The sequence below is a fragment of the Crotalus tigris genome, unplaced genomic scaffold (assembly GCF_016545835.1).
Source record: "Crotalus tigris isolate CLP2741 ecotype Arizona unplaced genomic scaffold, ASM1654583v1 scf7180000017641.3106099, whole genome shotgun sequence".
In the NCBI taxonomy this organism is placed as follows: domain Eukaryota; kingdom Metazoa; phylum Chordata; class Lepidosauria; order Squamata; family Viperidae; genus Crotalus; species Crotalus tigris.
In genome coordinates this window covers 339,444-356,936 of record NW_024096535.1, presented here as the reverse complement: position 1 = coordinate 356,936, position 17,493 = coordinate 339,444, and the positions used below count along the sequence as shown (strand labels likewise).

Genomic DNA, 17,493 nt, shown 5'->3' with positions numbered 1-17,493 from the left:
AGCATCTGAACTGCAATATTTTTCTCATCAATGATTGCATGGCTGAGAGTTTGATAACGGTCAAATAGGTTTCTTGAATACTGTATACCAGTGATGGCGAACCTTTTAGAGACCGAGTGCCCAAAAACTGGCCCTGCCACCCCCCTGCCCCGCCCTGCTCTGCCCCCCATCCCCCACCCCGCCTGCCCACAGGACCACTCATCGTCTCCAGGGCCTGCTGCAGATCGCCCAGGCAGCCCAGCAGCACTATGGTGGCCACACCCTCTGCCCGCACCCTGCAGCATCAACTGCATGATGGGGTGTGAGGGCAGAGTCTTGTCTACGCTGCCTGGCTACCATGTCCTTGGCTGCGCTGCTCCATGTGGGCCATGCTCGGTGGCGACTCTCCTTCAGGGGGGCTGCTGGAGAGGGGGTCAGGGTAGGCAATGGCACGTGTGCCCACAGAGAGGGCTCCGAGTGCCGTCTCTGGCACCTTGCCATAAGTTCGCCACCACTGCTGTATACCTTTGCGATGTTTGGCTCCCTAAAATGTTTGGGCAAAGGATGAAATTCAGGAAAGATCAAAACATTCCATTAAAATACTTTGTATGTTATTTGAAGCACATGGCTGGCTCATACCAGTAGTTAAGTGATTGTCCACTAGGACGATCCCTCACTGCTGTTGAGCCAGGTGTTACCTATTCAGTACCTGTGCACTTGAGTCCTTGTCTCTTTCTGCTTTCTTCTCTAGTGGAATACAAAACTCACATTAAAATAATGATCACTGATTGTGTATAAAGCAAGTGACCATTCTTCTGGATCTGGTTCTGTAACACTACCAATTTTGTGTGTGGAATCAACAGGGGCAGCTACTAAGCAGCTTACAGCTGATGTCACCCAGATTTTTTTATTTCTTCAACTCAACTGCAGTTTTTTTTTTTTTGTAAGCAAATTTAAAACACCCCCAAATTGTGCCTTGATTGTGAGACTTTTACCGAGGGCATTTATTGAAACAAAAGCTCACCAAAGCTGCTGAAGTCTATAAGCTTATTTGAGACTAAAATATTTGCACTAGAATATATGGAAAGTAACCAGGAAAACCAATAACTCCAGCTTAAGTATTTGTTTACAGGGGTGGATGATGGGAACAACTTACCAGATTTCAGAAGGAAAAGATATTTGTACCAATCTTGACCATTTTGAAAGCTATTCTTGGAAGGAAATTCTCTGCAACAAAATTCAGATCTTAAGAATCTTGCTATGTGCTGTTGCAATGTGTATGTGTGTGAGGGGGGATTGTATGTAACAATGCATATATATGTTCAGCTTTTTCATTATGCAACAAATAAAAACGAAATAAAATAAAAACTAGTGAATGTAGCTGGGATAAAAAGATGTTTACTTCACAAGTTTGGAGAGCAAAGTAGATTCTTAATTCAGTTTATTTCTTCCCAAATATTAATTTCAATAAATCTGTGCACGCACACACACATTTTTATTTCACACAAAGTAATCAATGTGTGCTCAGAATGAAGATGAAATGTTGACTGAATTCTTAGCATTTGTCTGGAGACAAGGATCATAAACAGAAGCCTACTATTTGCAAATATATCCTCTGGGGTCATACAGACTAATGGGGCGAATAAACAACTTGCCTTGGTACAATGAGGTTAGTGTTTAGTATGTACAATACTGTCATTTTATTTATTTAAACAATGAAGAAGTGATTTGTATGATGAACAAAAATAAATTCCAAAACGTGAAAAATAAACCCAACACATTATTTCATTTCTAAACTTTAGTGGCATTGTAACAGCTCCATCCCCGCACCATTTCACTTTTCCTAGTTTATTTTTATTACCCCTGATGTTCAGTTAAGTCAAGTGCAAAAGAAATTTAATAAAAATGATAAAGACCCCACTGGGCAGGGGCAACTGCAGGGCAGTGGTGCCCTTAGCAGTATCAAAACAAAAGTCAAAACTCAGGCAATCAAAGACCCACTTTGCAGACGGTGCAAAGGATGTTCAAAACAAATGGGGCTTCCATTGCCCAGATGTCCCTGCCACGTAGATGTTGACCACTCCTCATGGATGCCCCTGATGCTGTGCTTATTCATCATAAGTGAGACCTGCAAATGTAATGAAGTATTAAATGTACTATATGCACAGTCTGAAGTAGATGCCTTTCTATTCTGGATGGGAAGCTAATATATGCGACCCCTTCGAGGACCACGTACACAACACCAAAAAGAAACAAGCATAATGCTGATAAACAGATTTGAATAAATGTGTGTGATCCAATTTATGCATCTAAATGCAAATTTAGATATAATTTAAATAGAAAGCTAGACAATTCACAGAACCAAAGATTGTGTCCAGATTTGTGTTGGCTGCCCATTCTACTAACAGAACCCTTCTTAAGTTGGACTTTGACTGAGCACCTTTTCCTGTGAAAATGAGTTGGCATAGACGGTTGTCCTTTGATTGTGCTTCCAATGGCTAAGGAAACCTGCAGTCAGGAGGCAGAACAAAACAAGTTGAAAGGAATTCCAGGAACAGACAGTTGCAGTACAGGTCTTTTGTACAGGTCTTTTGCAGCTGAAAGCTGTGAACAAGAGTGTTGTTGCCCAGCTATGCCCAGTCTTTCAAATGCAACCCTTTCTGGAGTGTGAAGCCTTAGTGAAGGCAACTCACACCTATATCACCTTGAGACTGAATGGCTGCAACATGATATACACAAGGCTGCAAATAAGGTAAGAGCCGTTGTGGTGTAGTCATTTGAATGCAGTATTGCAGGCTGATTCTGCCCCCTGCCAACAGTTCGATTCTCACTGGCTCAAGGTTGACTCAGCCTTCAAGGTCATTAAAATGAGGACCCAGATGGATGGGAGCAATAGGCTGACTTTGTAAACCGCTTAGAGAGGTATATAAGTTTAAGTGCTATTGCTATTGCTGTTATCTGGAAACTGCAATTGAGAATTTTGGCAATCTGGTTCAGTATTGTGATATTTATTTTGTAGACATTACATTGGTTGACTTATAGTCAGAGACCTAATAGCAAAGTGTTGGAATATTTTGTTTACAATAATACCTAAACTAGCATAAGGACTGATAAAAAGTTAAAAGGTTATAATGAGCAGTAGCTCTGTCTGGGTAAATAAGCATGCTGGAAAAGTTGCCTGAAAATAAAATTAAAGACGTAGGGGTTATTGTTTACAGTAGCCATTGCAGCGAACCATAAATAAGAGGGGGGGACTGCATATAAGGGGTCCTTGCTAAGAAATCTTAATTGATTAGCTAATGCCTTATACACTCATTATTAATGATTGGCCTAAATGTTTGAATTAGAAATGTATAAGAGGTGGGGAGGAATGACTTGATGTGACTACCATTTATCTCTGTATACTTGCTGATTTTGGCTTTGCTGTAACAATTTCCTGATCTGTCCACAAGTGTCTTCCTGCATTTGTTGTAGCCCAACATGGGAACAAACTTAATTTTGATCACACAACTACAGGGTCACTGCAACGGCCATAACTTTGAAGACTGGTCATAGTTACAGGCTTATGTTCAGAGTCAGAAGCCTGAACTGCCAGATGGGCAGTCAATAAATTTGATAATAAATGATTAAATAAATTTGATAAATGATAGACAGTCAGACACAGATAGATAGAAAGATATGGCTTAGGATTAACAAATAGTCATTGGTAAGCAAGGATTATCTGTGTAATTATATTTTGCCATCGAGTGATCATCTGGATTTTTGCAGCCTAGATCTGGTAGCCCTAAAATGAGAGCGAAGCATGGCTCCCACAATTTCATCACACCATTTTATAAAAAGAGTCACTTAAAGTAACAAATCCTGCTAAAAACTTTATCAAACAACCAACAGTCTTACATTCAACTCTACAAAATAACTTTAATTACATAATATCTTCTCCCTCTTCCCCCCCCCATGACTGCAGATCTTAAGGAATCAGTTCACAGATCACATTAAATCATGATATTTTAATCATGGTCTGTTGAGATACATCTATTTTGCTAAATCAAAAACTAAAACCATATGGTGGCTTCTGATCCGTTAGTCCAGTGTTTCTCAACCTTGACAATTTTAAAGCATGTGGACTTCAACTCCCAGAATTCCACAGCCAGCATTGCTGGCTGTGGAATTCTGGGAGTTGAAGTCCACATGCCTTAAAATTGTCAAGGTTGAGAAACACTGTATTAGTCTGTTGAATACCTTCAGAAGGTAGACATGGAAACTGGCATTCACAATTTCCCTTCATTTCTCAAATGGTTGAAATAGAGACATAACTGTTATGCACATCTACTTGCTTGGAGTGGTTATCTTAGGAAAGCCATTTCATGGTCATCTGTATTTGGGGGGAAACCATATAAGGTGCCCCAAGTTCTCCAAAGGTGATTTCATGATTTTAAGCGGCCACCCATTTTATTTTATCAGGGATTTGCAGAACTTGAAGCTTTTGAAGACCCTTTCACCTGTATCTGCATCACTGCTTGATCCATATCTTCAAAGCATATGATCTTCATCGGTTTAATAAACATTATCATTCAATGCATTTACACTGTTTCTCCACAATTTATTTCCTGAAAAAGTGCAGCAGGTTTCAATGTTTCTTCAGATGCATTTCATTCCAAACCAAACAAATTACAGGAGAAAGATGATTTCCTTGTTTGTGAGATGAACCAACTGAGATTAATGTTTTAAACACAGAGCCTCTTGCCCTACCCGCTATCCAGCTGCAGGCTCTGCTGACTCTTATCTCATTGGTTCCCTAGATGGCATTTTTTTGCCCAATTCTCCCAAGGTTTTTCCCCATTAGAGTGAAAGAGAATGGCTGATAAATGTACAAGAAGGATCAACTAATCCTATAAAGAGGGTATCTTATAGACAATGTGTGGTTATTCATTTGGAGAAGATTAATTTATTTTTTGATCCTGGAGAAGTTTGTTTTTTTCTTTGCGGTATGGCTTCTTGCAACACACATCTGCACACAGAATTCTGACAAGTGCATGTTATTATTAGGAAGTAGGAATGCCTCAGGATTAGTTTCAGCTGCAGTCAAAACCTATATTAAAAGGGGAAGGAACTTGGGCTTTGCTCAGAGTTTTTGGCTGTCTGCATTATTAATTTTGATTATTCTTATTTTTTGGGGGGAGGAGTTATCTTAAATACCTTCAGATAACACAGCATTGTGTTGATTTTCACTACAGCTGTGAAAAGTACAGAAGCCTTATCCTCTCTTTCATTTGGCTTCTGACATTATAGCCTACAAGAGTGCCTATTAATAAATTTAAATGCAGCATAATCCTACATACTTTTACGTAGAACACACTGTACCTGAAACCAATAAAGTGTCTTCATGGCAAATGTGGACATAATCAAAATATATGTGTGTATATATATATATGTAGGTCTTTGGTTGTTCGAGTTTTCTCTCGTGTAAAATTGGAAGTGTCTTGGCGACATTTCGACGAAGTCCCATTCGTCATCTTCAGGCTGGTGTTTTCAGCTTCGTGCTCGAAGCACGAAGCTGAAAACACCAGCCTGAAGATGACAAATGGGACTTCGTCGAAATGTTGCCAAGACACTTCCAATTTTACGCGAGAGAAAACTCGAACAACCAAAGACCTACATACAAATACCCGCGAAAACCTCAGAAAACGTATATATATATATATATATATATATATATATATATATATATATATATATAAAACCTCAGATACTGTGAACACTATAAAGCCACAAAATGTTGAATATTATATACACAATGCAGCAACACCCCCATGAAGAGGTAGGAGCCACATCAGACGGAGGAAATGGATCGAAATGGAGACTGCAATGTGATGATCGGCGCGACGTGAATGTAACAAACATCGAAGACGAGGAAGAGGGGGTGGAGAGTGTAGGAGGTGATATATGCATAGGACGTGGCCATGAACATATGGGAAGTACAGCGGGGGGGGGGGAAGATGAGAGGAGAATACCCAGCACATGCCCCAATGGGGCGAGAAGGAATAACTGGGAAGACATGGAGGAAACGAATGTCCAAAAAAGGGGGGGGAAGGGATATGCTGAACTTACAAGCCTGTAGCAAGGAGATAGATAACAACATACGTACAAACAAGGAGAGTGGAGGAAGCAGAAGAAATAACGGAGCGTTAACATCAATTAACATCAAGAACATAATCCACACACAGCCCAATCAAGTAGGACCGATGATGAGGTCCAGGAGCCGTGTGCACAAATTGACTAGCACTATAAAGGAGACTCCCATTGACTTGTTTTAAGCCCTGATGATGTCGGCGTTGGCCGATGAAAGCTTGGCATTAGAATAAATATTTCTAGTTTTATATTTTTCCTGGTGTTCGTGTTTGTTTGCTCTTATTATACATATGTGTGTGTGTATATGTGTGTATATATATATATATATATATATATATATATATATATATATATATATATATATATATATATATGTATATATATATATATATATCACATAATTAAAACATTCACACACATATATACATAAATTTATATATTTTTTTCAGTTTTTAAAATCATTAACTGTTTGTATTCTACCCTTCATATGCTGGTCTATGATCATAATAAAGATTTGATTACCAAATGTGGACATGAATATGCCCATTTCCTGGAATGCTTACACTGAGCTAAGAACCATTGTACTTGATGGTACATGTGTATTCCGGTAGGACTGGAGTTGATAGAACCCCGATGAGTCATATTTTCAAAGCAGCCTGTTTTTCTATATTCTGGCTGCCAAATAAGAATTAACTGGATTGCTCTCTTAGAAAGATGCTACTGGACTGAATTAGTCAGTATATGTAATTTATTAAGACTGACATGAAATACTGATGTGATAGGATAGCACTATAGAAAAACTGGCAAAAAAACCCCTTGTTAAAACAGAAGAAAGAATCATGATATACCAAAAATAGACAGAAACATTTTGTTTGAAATGCATCTTTAAAATCAAATTAGGGTAAATTGATCATACTACTGACTTAAACCCTAAAACTGTCATTTTAAAATAGAAGTAGTTACACTGTTTAAGTCTATAACCAATCAAGAATAGAATAGAATAGAATAGAATAGAATAGAATAGAATAGAATAGAATAGAATAGAATAACTTTATTGTCACTTTGAATGTACACTAATCGGCATACATTAAAATGAAATTTCGTTGCCCCAATCCAGCTACAATCAGTTGCACCTAAGTCCACTGAAATCAGCAGGCCACAAGTCAGATCACAAGCTTGTTGCAAGATATGTAGGTATGTACTTGCCATAGTAAGTTACATTACATTGAGTAGGACTTCTTCCAGTTAAGTGTATACGGTATAAGATTGCAATCATGCAGCTTGTCCTTATGTATATATTCATTTAGAAATAAACCTTCATGCAGTCAATGCGGCTAACTCCCAAGTGGCAAGGGAGCCTCTTGTTACACCATTAGTCAGGACTACTATATTTAGTTGGATCGAAGCCACCAAAGACTTTACAATAACATGATATTGTAGATGGAGAAACATCTGGAGTGGAGATATATGGAAGAGAAGAATCCTAGCAAGCCTATTTGGTTCTCTGCCTCAGTTTATGAATGCATCATGGACTCAAATTCATCAATTCTCTGTTTAGTGTTTCCCTTCCGGATCTTCCGATAAGATATTGTGTTGTAACGAGAATAACTGTGCCGAGAGATATCATTTTTTTTCAAGGCACCTGGTTGGTCATCATATTCCTCAGTCTGGGAGGCACAGCTGGGACTGGTAGGAAGGCATTGGATATTATTGTTTTCTTGCCCTTTTTTATGAGAAGCCACACTGTTTTCCTGTTGAGATTCATCAACTGGACCTTCCCAATCTTCTTCTGTTATGCTCTCATTGTCTTCTAACAGCGTTTCTTCTTCAATTGGCTCACTGGTCTCGTTCAGCTGTATCTTTCCTTGTTCCTCCTCTGTTTCTGTAGGGCTATCAATATTTTCATCCGGAAGCTTGGATGGGACACTTTCTTCCCCCTGAAATTCTTTAGTATTTAAAGTGGCAATTTTCTCATGGAGCCCTGTAACAAATAACAACATTCACAATATAGCAGTATGCTAACAAGCCGACAGTGCAAGCTTGTCTGTCTCAACGCATAAGTTAACTAAGATGCCCTCTTAGTAAGGGACTTCAGGATCATCACTTATTCATATTATTAACTTTTGGTGTAGCTTTTTTTTTTAACTTTCAGTCAGCTTTGACTTCTGGCAAATGCTTGGACAAGTTCATGTGGTTTATCTAGGCCAGAGGTCCCCAGCCCTCAGTCCGTGGACCAATACCAGGCTGCAGCATGCCAGCAACCGGTTCGCACAAACAAGCAAAGGCTCTCTCCATGGAACCGGTCCCTGGTGCCCAAAAGGTTGGGGATCTTTGATCTAGGCAGCATGTCTTCTTTCTTGGTCTGAGAAAGAATGATTGGCCCAAAATCACCCCCTACACACAAACCAGCTTTCATGCCTAAGGCTGAATTAGAACATAGTTTCTCCATTCTTGTTCCAGCACCTTAATCATCACACCAAAAATGGCTGTACTGACTGTACTACTGAATTGCTGGAAAAAGTAGCCTTATGTTTCCCATGTCTGTTGGAGTCAATCTCATTCTTGATTAGTTTTATGCCTAGCACGTCCACTAAAGTTTTGTGGTTTTTTTGATTAGTCATTGTCTATGGCAGACACGTCAAACTCACGACGTCATGTGACATCGTGCAACGTATCGGGACTGTTTTGCCATTGCCGGCAATGGAGCGGGCACAGCTTCTATGTGATGCATCTGGCCTGCGGGCCGGCAGTTTGACACCCTTGGTCTATGGGTTCTATATTAAGAGTTCATATCTAACATCCCATTCAGGGATTCCTTTCATTCCTTCATGATGATACCTCTGAATTAGAGATAGACTTCTTTCTCAAACTGTTTGCCTTGCTCTTTGGACACATTTTGACAAGCTTTTTTCAACCTTTGCTTTAATGCAGTGTTTCTCAACCTTGACAATTTTAAGGCATGTGGACTTCAACTCCCAGAATTCCACACCCAGCAATGCTGGCTGTGGAATTCTAGGAGTTGAAGTCCACATGCCTTAAAATTGTCAAGGTTGAGAAACACTGCTTTAATGTGTTGTGTTAATCTGCCTCTGTCTGCCTTACATTATCACCCTGGCAGCAGTTTTCTAAATCTTCCTCTTATTATTTTCAAATAGTTACATTGTAACACATGTACTCATGTCAGTGGAGATGATGAGTACTGAAATCTAATACTTCTGAAGGTCTCCCAAGTTGGATCTGTACTCATCATCTGGATGATGAGTACTGAAATCTAATACTTCTGAAGGTCTCCCAAGTTGGAATGACATACTCAATAGTTGTAAACATGGATCTCTAAAATAACAGCTAATTTCCAACACTACACTTTTGGTTTTATCTGTGTGTATATTCTAGAGAAAACTGGCAGCCACCATTGTCACCAAAGAAATATTAACACCAAAGAAATATTAACAAACTTGCCTAAAAAACCAAGTGGGCCATGATATGGACAATGATTTCTCAGAAGCAATTAAGGACATCTACTATAATAGGTACCTTATCAGTAACATAAATCAATCTCATTTTCTCAGCCTCCCTGACTAATTTATCAAGCAACATAGAAAATCTTTAATAGTGCATATGTGTGTCTTCAAAAGTGGGCCTCATAATTTTGGGGGGTTTTGTAGCTTGTACATATAATTGGTCAGTCAATGTGAAATGTTACATAAATATCTATATCTTCTTGTTCTGACAATATAGTAATCCATGCATAGTTATCTAACCCTTTTATCTCCACTTTCTCATTATTTTTTGTTTGATTCTTTATAAGTGATGAGGAAAGGAATCAATAGGAGATTTTCTCAGGAACCAGAAAAAGATTTTGTGTTTTATTCCCTGATTACCAAGCCAGCAAACACTAACATCTAGGTGTGATTCCCACAAAAATATAATTTTGAAGATAAATACATTGAAGTCTTTTCTGGGGGTGTTCATTCAAAGTCACTTCATAAAAGTTCAGTCTATGAATGTCAGCACTGCAAGAGAGACAGAAATTTGCATCTACTTGTGCCCCTTTGTGTCACTGGATGACTATGGTTTTTGACACGCAGTTAAAGTGGCTCTAAATGATTGGAATGATTTGCCAAGCTTAGTGATGTGAAATGTGAATCCTGGGCACTAATGCAGTGTGAAGGCTGTGAAATCAGACACTGCATTAGTGCCTATGATTCACATTTCACATCACTAAGCTTGGCAAATCATTCCAATCATTTAAAGCCACTTGAACTGTGGAAGCACAAGCCTTCACTGAGCAAATCTAACTCAACCTGATTTGTAAAATGGGAGTTGCACAAGCCTCGTGCATTAAAGCCCATGGGGAAGAAGTGGCATTAAAAGTCTTTTCATTCAGTTGGAGATCATCTTTATGCCAGGATGTACCATACACCTGATAAATTTGAGGAAATCTATGTTTAGAAAGAAGTGTAATCATTTTGGGATAAACAGAACAGTAAAGATACTTAATGCCAGTATCCTGCTAGTTTCAGCTATGTGTTTGATGTGGTAATCCTCACTTTCCTTAATGGAAAGATTGTGAAAAGCCTGAAAATAAACCAGGATTACCTCTAGACATAAACAATCAATAGATGGCAGAGTTTGTTAGTGGCTTATCTAATAAATGGAATCTCAGTCCAGGTTACAGAAAACGCAGGAAGAAAAGAATTGGCTTTTCAAAGAGATTCCACCTTCAGGATCTCACATAAATCCTTGAGAGCTGGAGAGTCCTATCACAATTGCCAAGATTTTATACTCAGCTCATAATTCTTGCATTAACATGTATTGTCAAAGTCTGTATGATTCTTACTTCCTTGATTGTGCCTTCCTCTAAGGGGCTTGACCCTTACTTTATGCCTACATAAAAATGCATAGAGATGAATGACATAAATGGGGAAAATGTACCAATCTGCAGAGCTCTCAAGATAGGCATTGGGTTCATCCATAATGCTAACTCAGAAAGTGTTGAATTTGGGTTAGCCTCTTTTGGTAAGACAGTGAGTGTGCTTTATTTAGCAAATTAAACAAGCCATGGCTTCTGCAGTGTGGGAGCTTCACCAATGTTCTATCTCTGAATGCAATAACACTCTTCCAATCAGAGCTGGTGAAAAATCTAGGCTCATTGTTTATAGTTGAAAAACAGGTGGCAGCCTTAGTTTAGAAGACATTTGTAACAATTCATCTTGTGTGCCAATTGTTCCTGTTGCCAGATCAAGAGGCCCAACACATGATATCTCATGCCTTAGTCATCTCTCAGCTGGATTATTGCTATGTGCTCTACATGGGATTAGCCTTCATTCAACTCTGTGAGCTGTACTGGCTCCCAGTTGGCTTTCAGATGCAATTCAAAGTGCTTGCTGACCCTTATAAAGCCCTATATGATATGGGACCAAAATACTCATGAGCGCATCTGTAGCTGGTCATTATGGTTTCCCCACCAAAATCTGCAGGATTGGCATTCTCTAGGTCCCTTTTATTAGGAAATATCACGTGGGACTTAGAAGTCAGGCCTTCTTAGTTGTGCTGCCTGCCTTATGGAACAATGGCCCTCCCTGCCTTCAAGAAATAGGATAGCCTTGACTCTTAAGCAGGTTTTGCTTTTCTGGTCCTTAGGTGGTGGGGTAGGGATAATGGGTGGTAATTGGCCTCTTGATTAGAACATCATTGACTATATATTGAGGTAACAATTCAGATAGAACAGATCTAGAATCTAGGGATTGCACAAATATAGTGAGGATGACTTTTTCCTCTTTGCTCATCCATGAGTTTAATACACATTATTTGTTTGTTTCTTACCAAATATCAGTAGGAAACATGGTGGCAATATGCAAAATAAAACATCTGCTTCTATAAGATTATCTTGTAATACTACAAATTTCTGGTAAGGAACATGTCTTTCAGGCATTCTTAGAAAATTGTTTTAAAAAAACCCTCATACCCATTTGCTTGAAAGGAAGCCATACCAAAGATAAACTGGGAAGAAAAGAGAATTTGGGGGTCCTGGGTGTTGTTTTATGAATGATCATGGCAGCCATTTTGTGAATAAGCAAGCCCTTTTTCCATAACATCCATTTTATGAAAGTACTTATAATATGTTTTAAAAATTACAAATATGTCTCTAATCCAAAAAAATTGCCAGACTTAAATGTGGACTAGATATATGGCTTCTTGTCATTCATGCTTATAGTGAATCAGCTCAATATAAGTCAGCTGATACAAGCTAGCTAGAATTTTCCAACCAACATTTATTGGTTCATTTGGGGCAGGATAGAAATTGATAAAATAAATGAATCTCTCCTGTTTCCTTCAGTATGTTCATTTCTATGTAAATGAACCAAACTATACATTCCTTAATTTCAGGAAAGCAATGGGCATGTGTTTCAAAACACAAGAGGTCAATCACCCAAAGGCTAACTATCTCTTCTCCAACATTCTCCTTATAAGCATTTTCCCATCACAGAGACTGCTTAATCCCCACAATAAAGATTCCCATGTAGGGGCTGGAGAAATATTCCCATCCAAGTTTAATCATGGCTTTAGTAGATCATCTTAACCAAAACTGCAACAACAGACAAGGTTTAACCGTTCTCATGACTGTTTTGATTCCCCCATTCTCACATATCTATCACAGCTATTTCCACTAAGTTTAGGTCTAGCCTCCAGCCCAGGAGAAAACAAAAATGTACACTATTAGTCTATTCCTGTAAGAAGTCTTTCTCAACCTGGATCCATTCAGTTGTGTTGAATTACTAACCCCATATCTCCAGCCGAGCATGGCCATTGCAAAGAGTCCTTGAAATAGTATTGGCTTGAGAGATGCTGTTAGATAGCAAAATTTGGCTTAAGGTGAAATCTTCATACTTCAATGGAGCATAGCTGTAATTAATTTAAATCTGAGGCAGGGTAAACATGTTAAGTAACCTATTAAAATAAACTTGAACCCACTGTCTTTAAATCAGGTTAGATCATGCTGCAATTCACAATATCCATGATGTTTCTTAATTCCAAAAACTAAGTATACTTCTCACCATCTCTGGATTCTTCTTCACAGACTGTTGACTCCTGGCAAATGAGGCAATTTTTTTCTTCATTTTTTCCTTCTGGCTTTCCTTGAAAAGATATAAAGTATAAAAGTGATATTTCCCTAAAAACAGAGGTTAGTGATTATAACTTCCAGTTATTAATTCCTTCATTATACAGTTCAGCTGGAATTCTAAGGGAACTGAAATTACAATTAAACTGTTTTTTTTAAGACTGAGGTCTTGTAAGTAAAGTCAATTAAAATTAATTTTAACGGCAAAATTCAGCCAAAATACAACTCTTTTAAATCAGGCTGCTTTCAAAAGAACATGTGGTACACATGATTACATTTCTTGAATTTGAAATAACTTAGAATTAAAAGTAGTTAGTTTTACTGAGACCTTATCTAAAATAATGGAATGTATTTTAGAATGTTGTTTACATCATTTTTAAAAGCCCAGATTTATTTTTATTATTATTATTATTATTGCATGGCCTTTGCCACCTTGGGTTACTATTTTTCATTCTTAAAAAAATGAAACATTCTTTTTTAAAAAAAATAATTTAATTTGAAAAATTAAAACAAAACGCAAATTCATTATCATTTTTTTTTCTAAAGCTACTAGAAAGAACAATTTTGCCAATATAATTTTACCTTGAAGTTCTTTTGCAGCATCTGAAATTTGGTGTACCAAAGACTCTGCCAAATGTTTGGCACCTTCTTGATTTTCTTCTACAAAGGAAGAGCTGGGATTGATCGCTGTAATTTCACATGGAAGTATCTCAGAAGAATTAGCTAGCTGATCAATAATATCAATAACCTGGAGCTGAGGTTTTTCAGAAGACATGTTCCGATTAAATTCAGACATATTGGCCGGAGCTTGGATATCTTCTGTCATGATTAAAGTCGTGTCCAGATGCTTCCTAGCAGATCTGTATCCAGTGGCAATTAAAAAAAATCCTATAATTATTGCAATATTCAAGCCAATTGTTCTGTGTAGGTGTGTTTGTGTGCTGAATAAAGAATGGTTGAAGTATCAACAAGCTTCCCTTCCCTTCACGTTGTCGCAACCAAAATAGAGAATAGATGTGATCTGGATTTGTCCGAGCTCTCACAAGAAGCCAGCCAATCAGTAGCTCTCCTGTCACTTAGCCTTTCTGTTGCATAATAAATGCACTATTTTCAATTTACATAAACAAACAATCTACAAGCAACAGAGCTTTTTGTGCTGGCATGCAAAGCTGAGCTTTCCGCATATCAGCCCCACTGAAATAAGCAGAGATTTTGTCCATCCACTATAAAGCTTCTTTGTCCATTCGCCTTAAAACAAGAGTGTGATTGTCCCAACCTTTTAATCTACACCAAGTGACCACCTTAAGGCACAGTACTGAAGTATAAACAGATTAACATTCCCCAATAGGTTAAATGTTCTGGTTAAACCTTGATATCCTCCTGGATCAGACAAAGAATTCATTTGACATTTGTGAAAGAATAAAAGTGGGCACTGGATAATCTTGCTTGTGACTGCATCACTTTTTGTTTTCAAGACGTATTATTCTGGGTACAGTATACTTTTCTCTCCTGCCCTCTCCCCCATTTTTAACCTGGCATTTTAAAAATTAAATTAAAATAAAGTCTTACATAAGGTAATAATGCTTTTTAAAAATCAATGTATTGAAAAAAGTAGCCACAACGTAAAATTTTGTTATTGATGATGTAAAGGAGACATTTCTAGGATTGTTGAGTCAAGGTAGCAAAATGGAGTTTACCATTTAGCGACGCAACTGTCAAGTAGATCTTGAAGATCTGTCTTCAGTTCTATTTCTCTATACTCTTAAATGTTTCAGTGAGTTGTCTGAACATTTCTGTCATTACAGATCAAGGATGCCACTCAAGTGTCTTTCCTCCATCCCAGGACCTAGTAGTTAATATCAGAGATTGATTTACAGCATTGCTGCACCACAAAACCTCAGATCAGACTCTTAACACTCTACCTTTCCTCATCCAGATTCTAAAGCAGTGGTTCTCAACCTTTTTAATGCTGTGACCCCCAACCAGTTGTAAGTCGAGGACGACTCAACCGGTCGTAAGTCGCGGACTACTCAACTGGTGCAGCACCGTTTGTAGAATGGGACTTTTGGCGGGCTCAGCAGGGCAGAGACAGCCTGGACAATTCCTATTGGCTTTTGAAAGCCAATAGAATTAGACTCTATTCAAGAGAGTCTATTCTATTGGCTTTCAAAAGCCAATAGAATAAAAGGGAGTAGCACAGCTAAGGAAAAGGGGAAAAAAATGGCGGACTGCGTTGTTTGGCAACTCCCATGAAATGGTCGTTCGACCCCCAAATGGGGTCCTGACCCACAGGTTGAGAACCACTGTTCTAAAGACTATTTGGCATAGGTATCTTATACAACAACCGGTAACATTTGCAAGGTGTATGTGTATGGCAGTTCTCCAGATAAACTCCAATGATATGCTACAAGACACTTTTCTGGTGGATATTATTATGTATTTCTAAGGCATTACAACTGCACGCCTCGCTTGTCCTGTCCAGATGCAAAAATTCCCACTAGCAATCTGTCAAGGATGTGAGCATCCAACATTGTCATCTTGCCCCAGTCCATCAGAAGAGCAGCCTTTACCTTTTTTTTTTCTTTTTTCTTGCTTCCCATCAAAAGTGGAATATTCTCATTTCTGCCATCTAGTTCATGAGCTTTAGTGACAGTATGGAATGTTAGAAGTACATATTTTATAAAATTCAGCAAAGGGAAACATTGATCTACTTCTGTAGAAAAAAAACAATTTAAGTTGAATGATATCCCCATTGAAGATGTATGTGTTATATTTTTCCCCCCTTTTCCACAGTCAACCTGATGGGCTCAGTTCCAACACTGGGAAATGGAAGAAAAGCCCAGAAGCTTTAAGTGGTCACTGAGATTCTTCTAATAACTGAATATCTGATCTCTGATGGTCAGTCATCACTGAGAAACAAAGTGGAGGTAGTTAATGAATGCTTTAGCTGTGTGTGCAAATAAAATGTGATAGACCTTGCGCCCAACAACTTTCATGCAGGAGATCTTTTTGTCTGTTGTAAGGAAATGGCATTGCCTGAAAGTCTTACATGTGGCATTGCCTTCCTCTTTACATATCCATGCTCAGCTTGCAATCTGTGACAAGGTTTTCATGTTGTGTTTATTGGTCATGATTTGCTAAGTAAAACCACAGTTGGGATTTACACATAGCGAGCCATGATTTATCAATACCTCCACTGGGTTTATACAACATACTAAGCTCAAGCTATTACATCGGACACTATTGCATCAGATTCAAATGGTGATGACCAAATATAAGATTTTGGTTGCCAACTATACTTGTCTGTTATTGGTCCCAATAAATCCAACTTCCAAGAAAGAGGACATTTTCTACATCTGGCATCCTTTGTACCTGAAGCCTAAGACTCTTCTTATTGGATCCTAATTGTTTTCTAGTTATTTTGCTATTTCAGGTGAAATATTAGATCGGGGGTAGGCAACCTCAGATCTTTTATGACTCCTGGACTTCCACTCCCATAATGCTTGAGCCAGCCATGCTGGCTCAGGAATTCTAGGAGTTGAAGTCCATGAGTCATAAAAGAGCCAAGGTTGCCTACCCCTAGACTAGATAGTGCTTCTTTTTCAGCCACTGTACAGAACTGGACAGCAATTGAATCTTCTTTCAACCTGGATGATGGGATGGTATCCTCCTCTGGATTTGAGATAACAGGTTAGCTTAGAGTCGTGGGACAAGGTAGATACTTGTTTATATATCAACTTGGAAGACCACCCATCTCACTCACAGAGTGACTCTGGGCTGTGTGCAATTAAGCAAATGGGTAAATATGGATATGATGGACAGATCAGAACAACAATGTTCAGGAGGATCAGTTGGGAGTCTTCAGCATCTACTGCTTGAAATTATTGCCTTACTCTGCCTAAGGGCACAGTTCTCTCTGTCTTCAAGCCATTTGGGACATGTTCTTTCTTTGGTGCTGAAACAGGTACAAGACTTGCTAGCAGGGAAATCAGTGTATACATAAATGCAGGGGAAGTGGGTAATTTTCTCTAGACCAGGAGTCAAACTACCATCCCGTGGGCCGGTCGCATCATGTGGAGGCTGCACCCACCCCAGCTCCAGAAATGCGAAAAAAATTGTGATACGTCACAACATGTCACGTGACACAGCAAGTTTTACACCCGTACTCTAGACATTAGAGTGAATTAGTTTTAAGTATAAGTAATGGCCCATTAAGTCTACCTTGACTCCTGTTGACCAGGGGGACAAATTTATGCAGTTTT

The 17,493-nt window shown here is 38.6% G+C and overlaps 1 protein-coding gene and 1 long non-coding RNA gene across 2 annotated transcripts; one reads left to right on the top strand and one right to left on the bottom strand.

Annotated features, from left to right (window-relative positions):
* Positions 1–2,546: 2,546 nt before the first annotated feature.
* Positions 2,547–4,537, top strand: LOC120304597. Its single transcript, XR_005555764.1, has 2 exons — positions 2,547–2,731; positions 4,441–4,537. It is a non-coding gene; the product is annotated as an uncharacterized LOC120304597 (long non-coding RNA).
* A 2,597-nt stretch (positions 4,538–7,134) lies between these two features.
* On the bottom strand, positions 7,135–14,393 carry ERMN (ermin). The gene is made up of 3 exons (XM_039335395.1): positions 13,814–14,393; positions 13,167–13,247; positions 7,135–8,089 (listed from the first exon to the last, which is right to left on the bottom strand). The coding sequence occupies exons 1-3, from the start codon at positions 14,055–14,057 to the stop codon at positions 7,623–7,625; spliced, it is 792 nt and encodes a 263-aa protein (XP_039191329.1). The 5' UTR covers positions 14,058–14,393; the 3' UTR covers positions 7,135–7,622.
* Positions 14,394–17,493: the final 3,100 nt, after the last annotated feature.

Excerpts from the sequence above, each read along its gene's own strand:
- ERMN (XM_039335395.1), bottom strand. The coding sequence starts at position 14,057 with ATGACAGAAGATATCCAAGCTCCGGCCAATATGTCTGAATTTAATCGG. Across the intron at positions 13,248-13,813 it reads TGCTGCAAAAGAACTTCAAG|GAAAGCCAGAAGGAAAAAAT; the intron begins GTAAAATTATAT and ends TATCTTTTCAAG. Across the intron at positions 8,090-13,166 it reads TGAAGAAGAATCCAGAGATG|GGCTCCATGAGAAAATTGCC; the intron begins GTGAGAAGTATA and ends TATTTGTTACAG.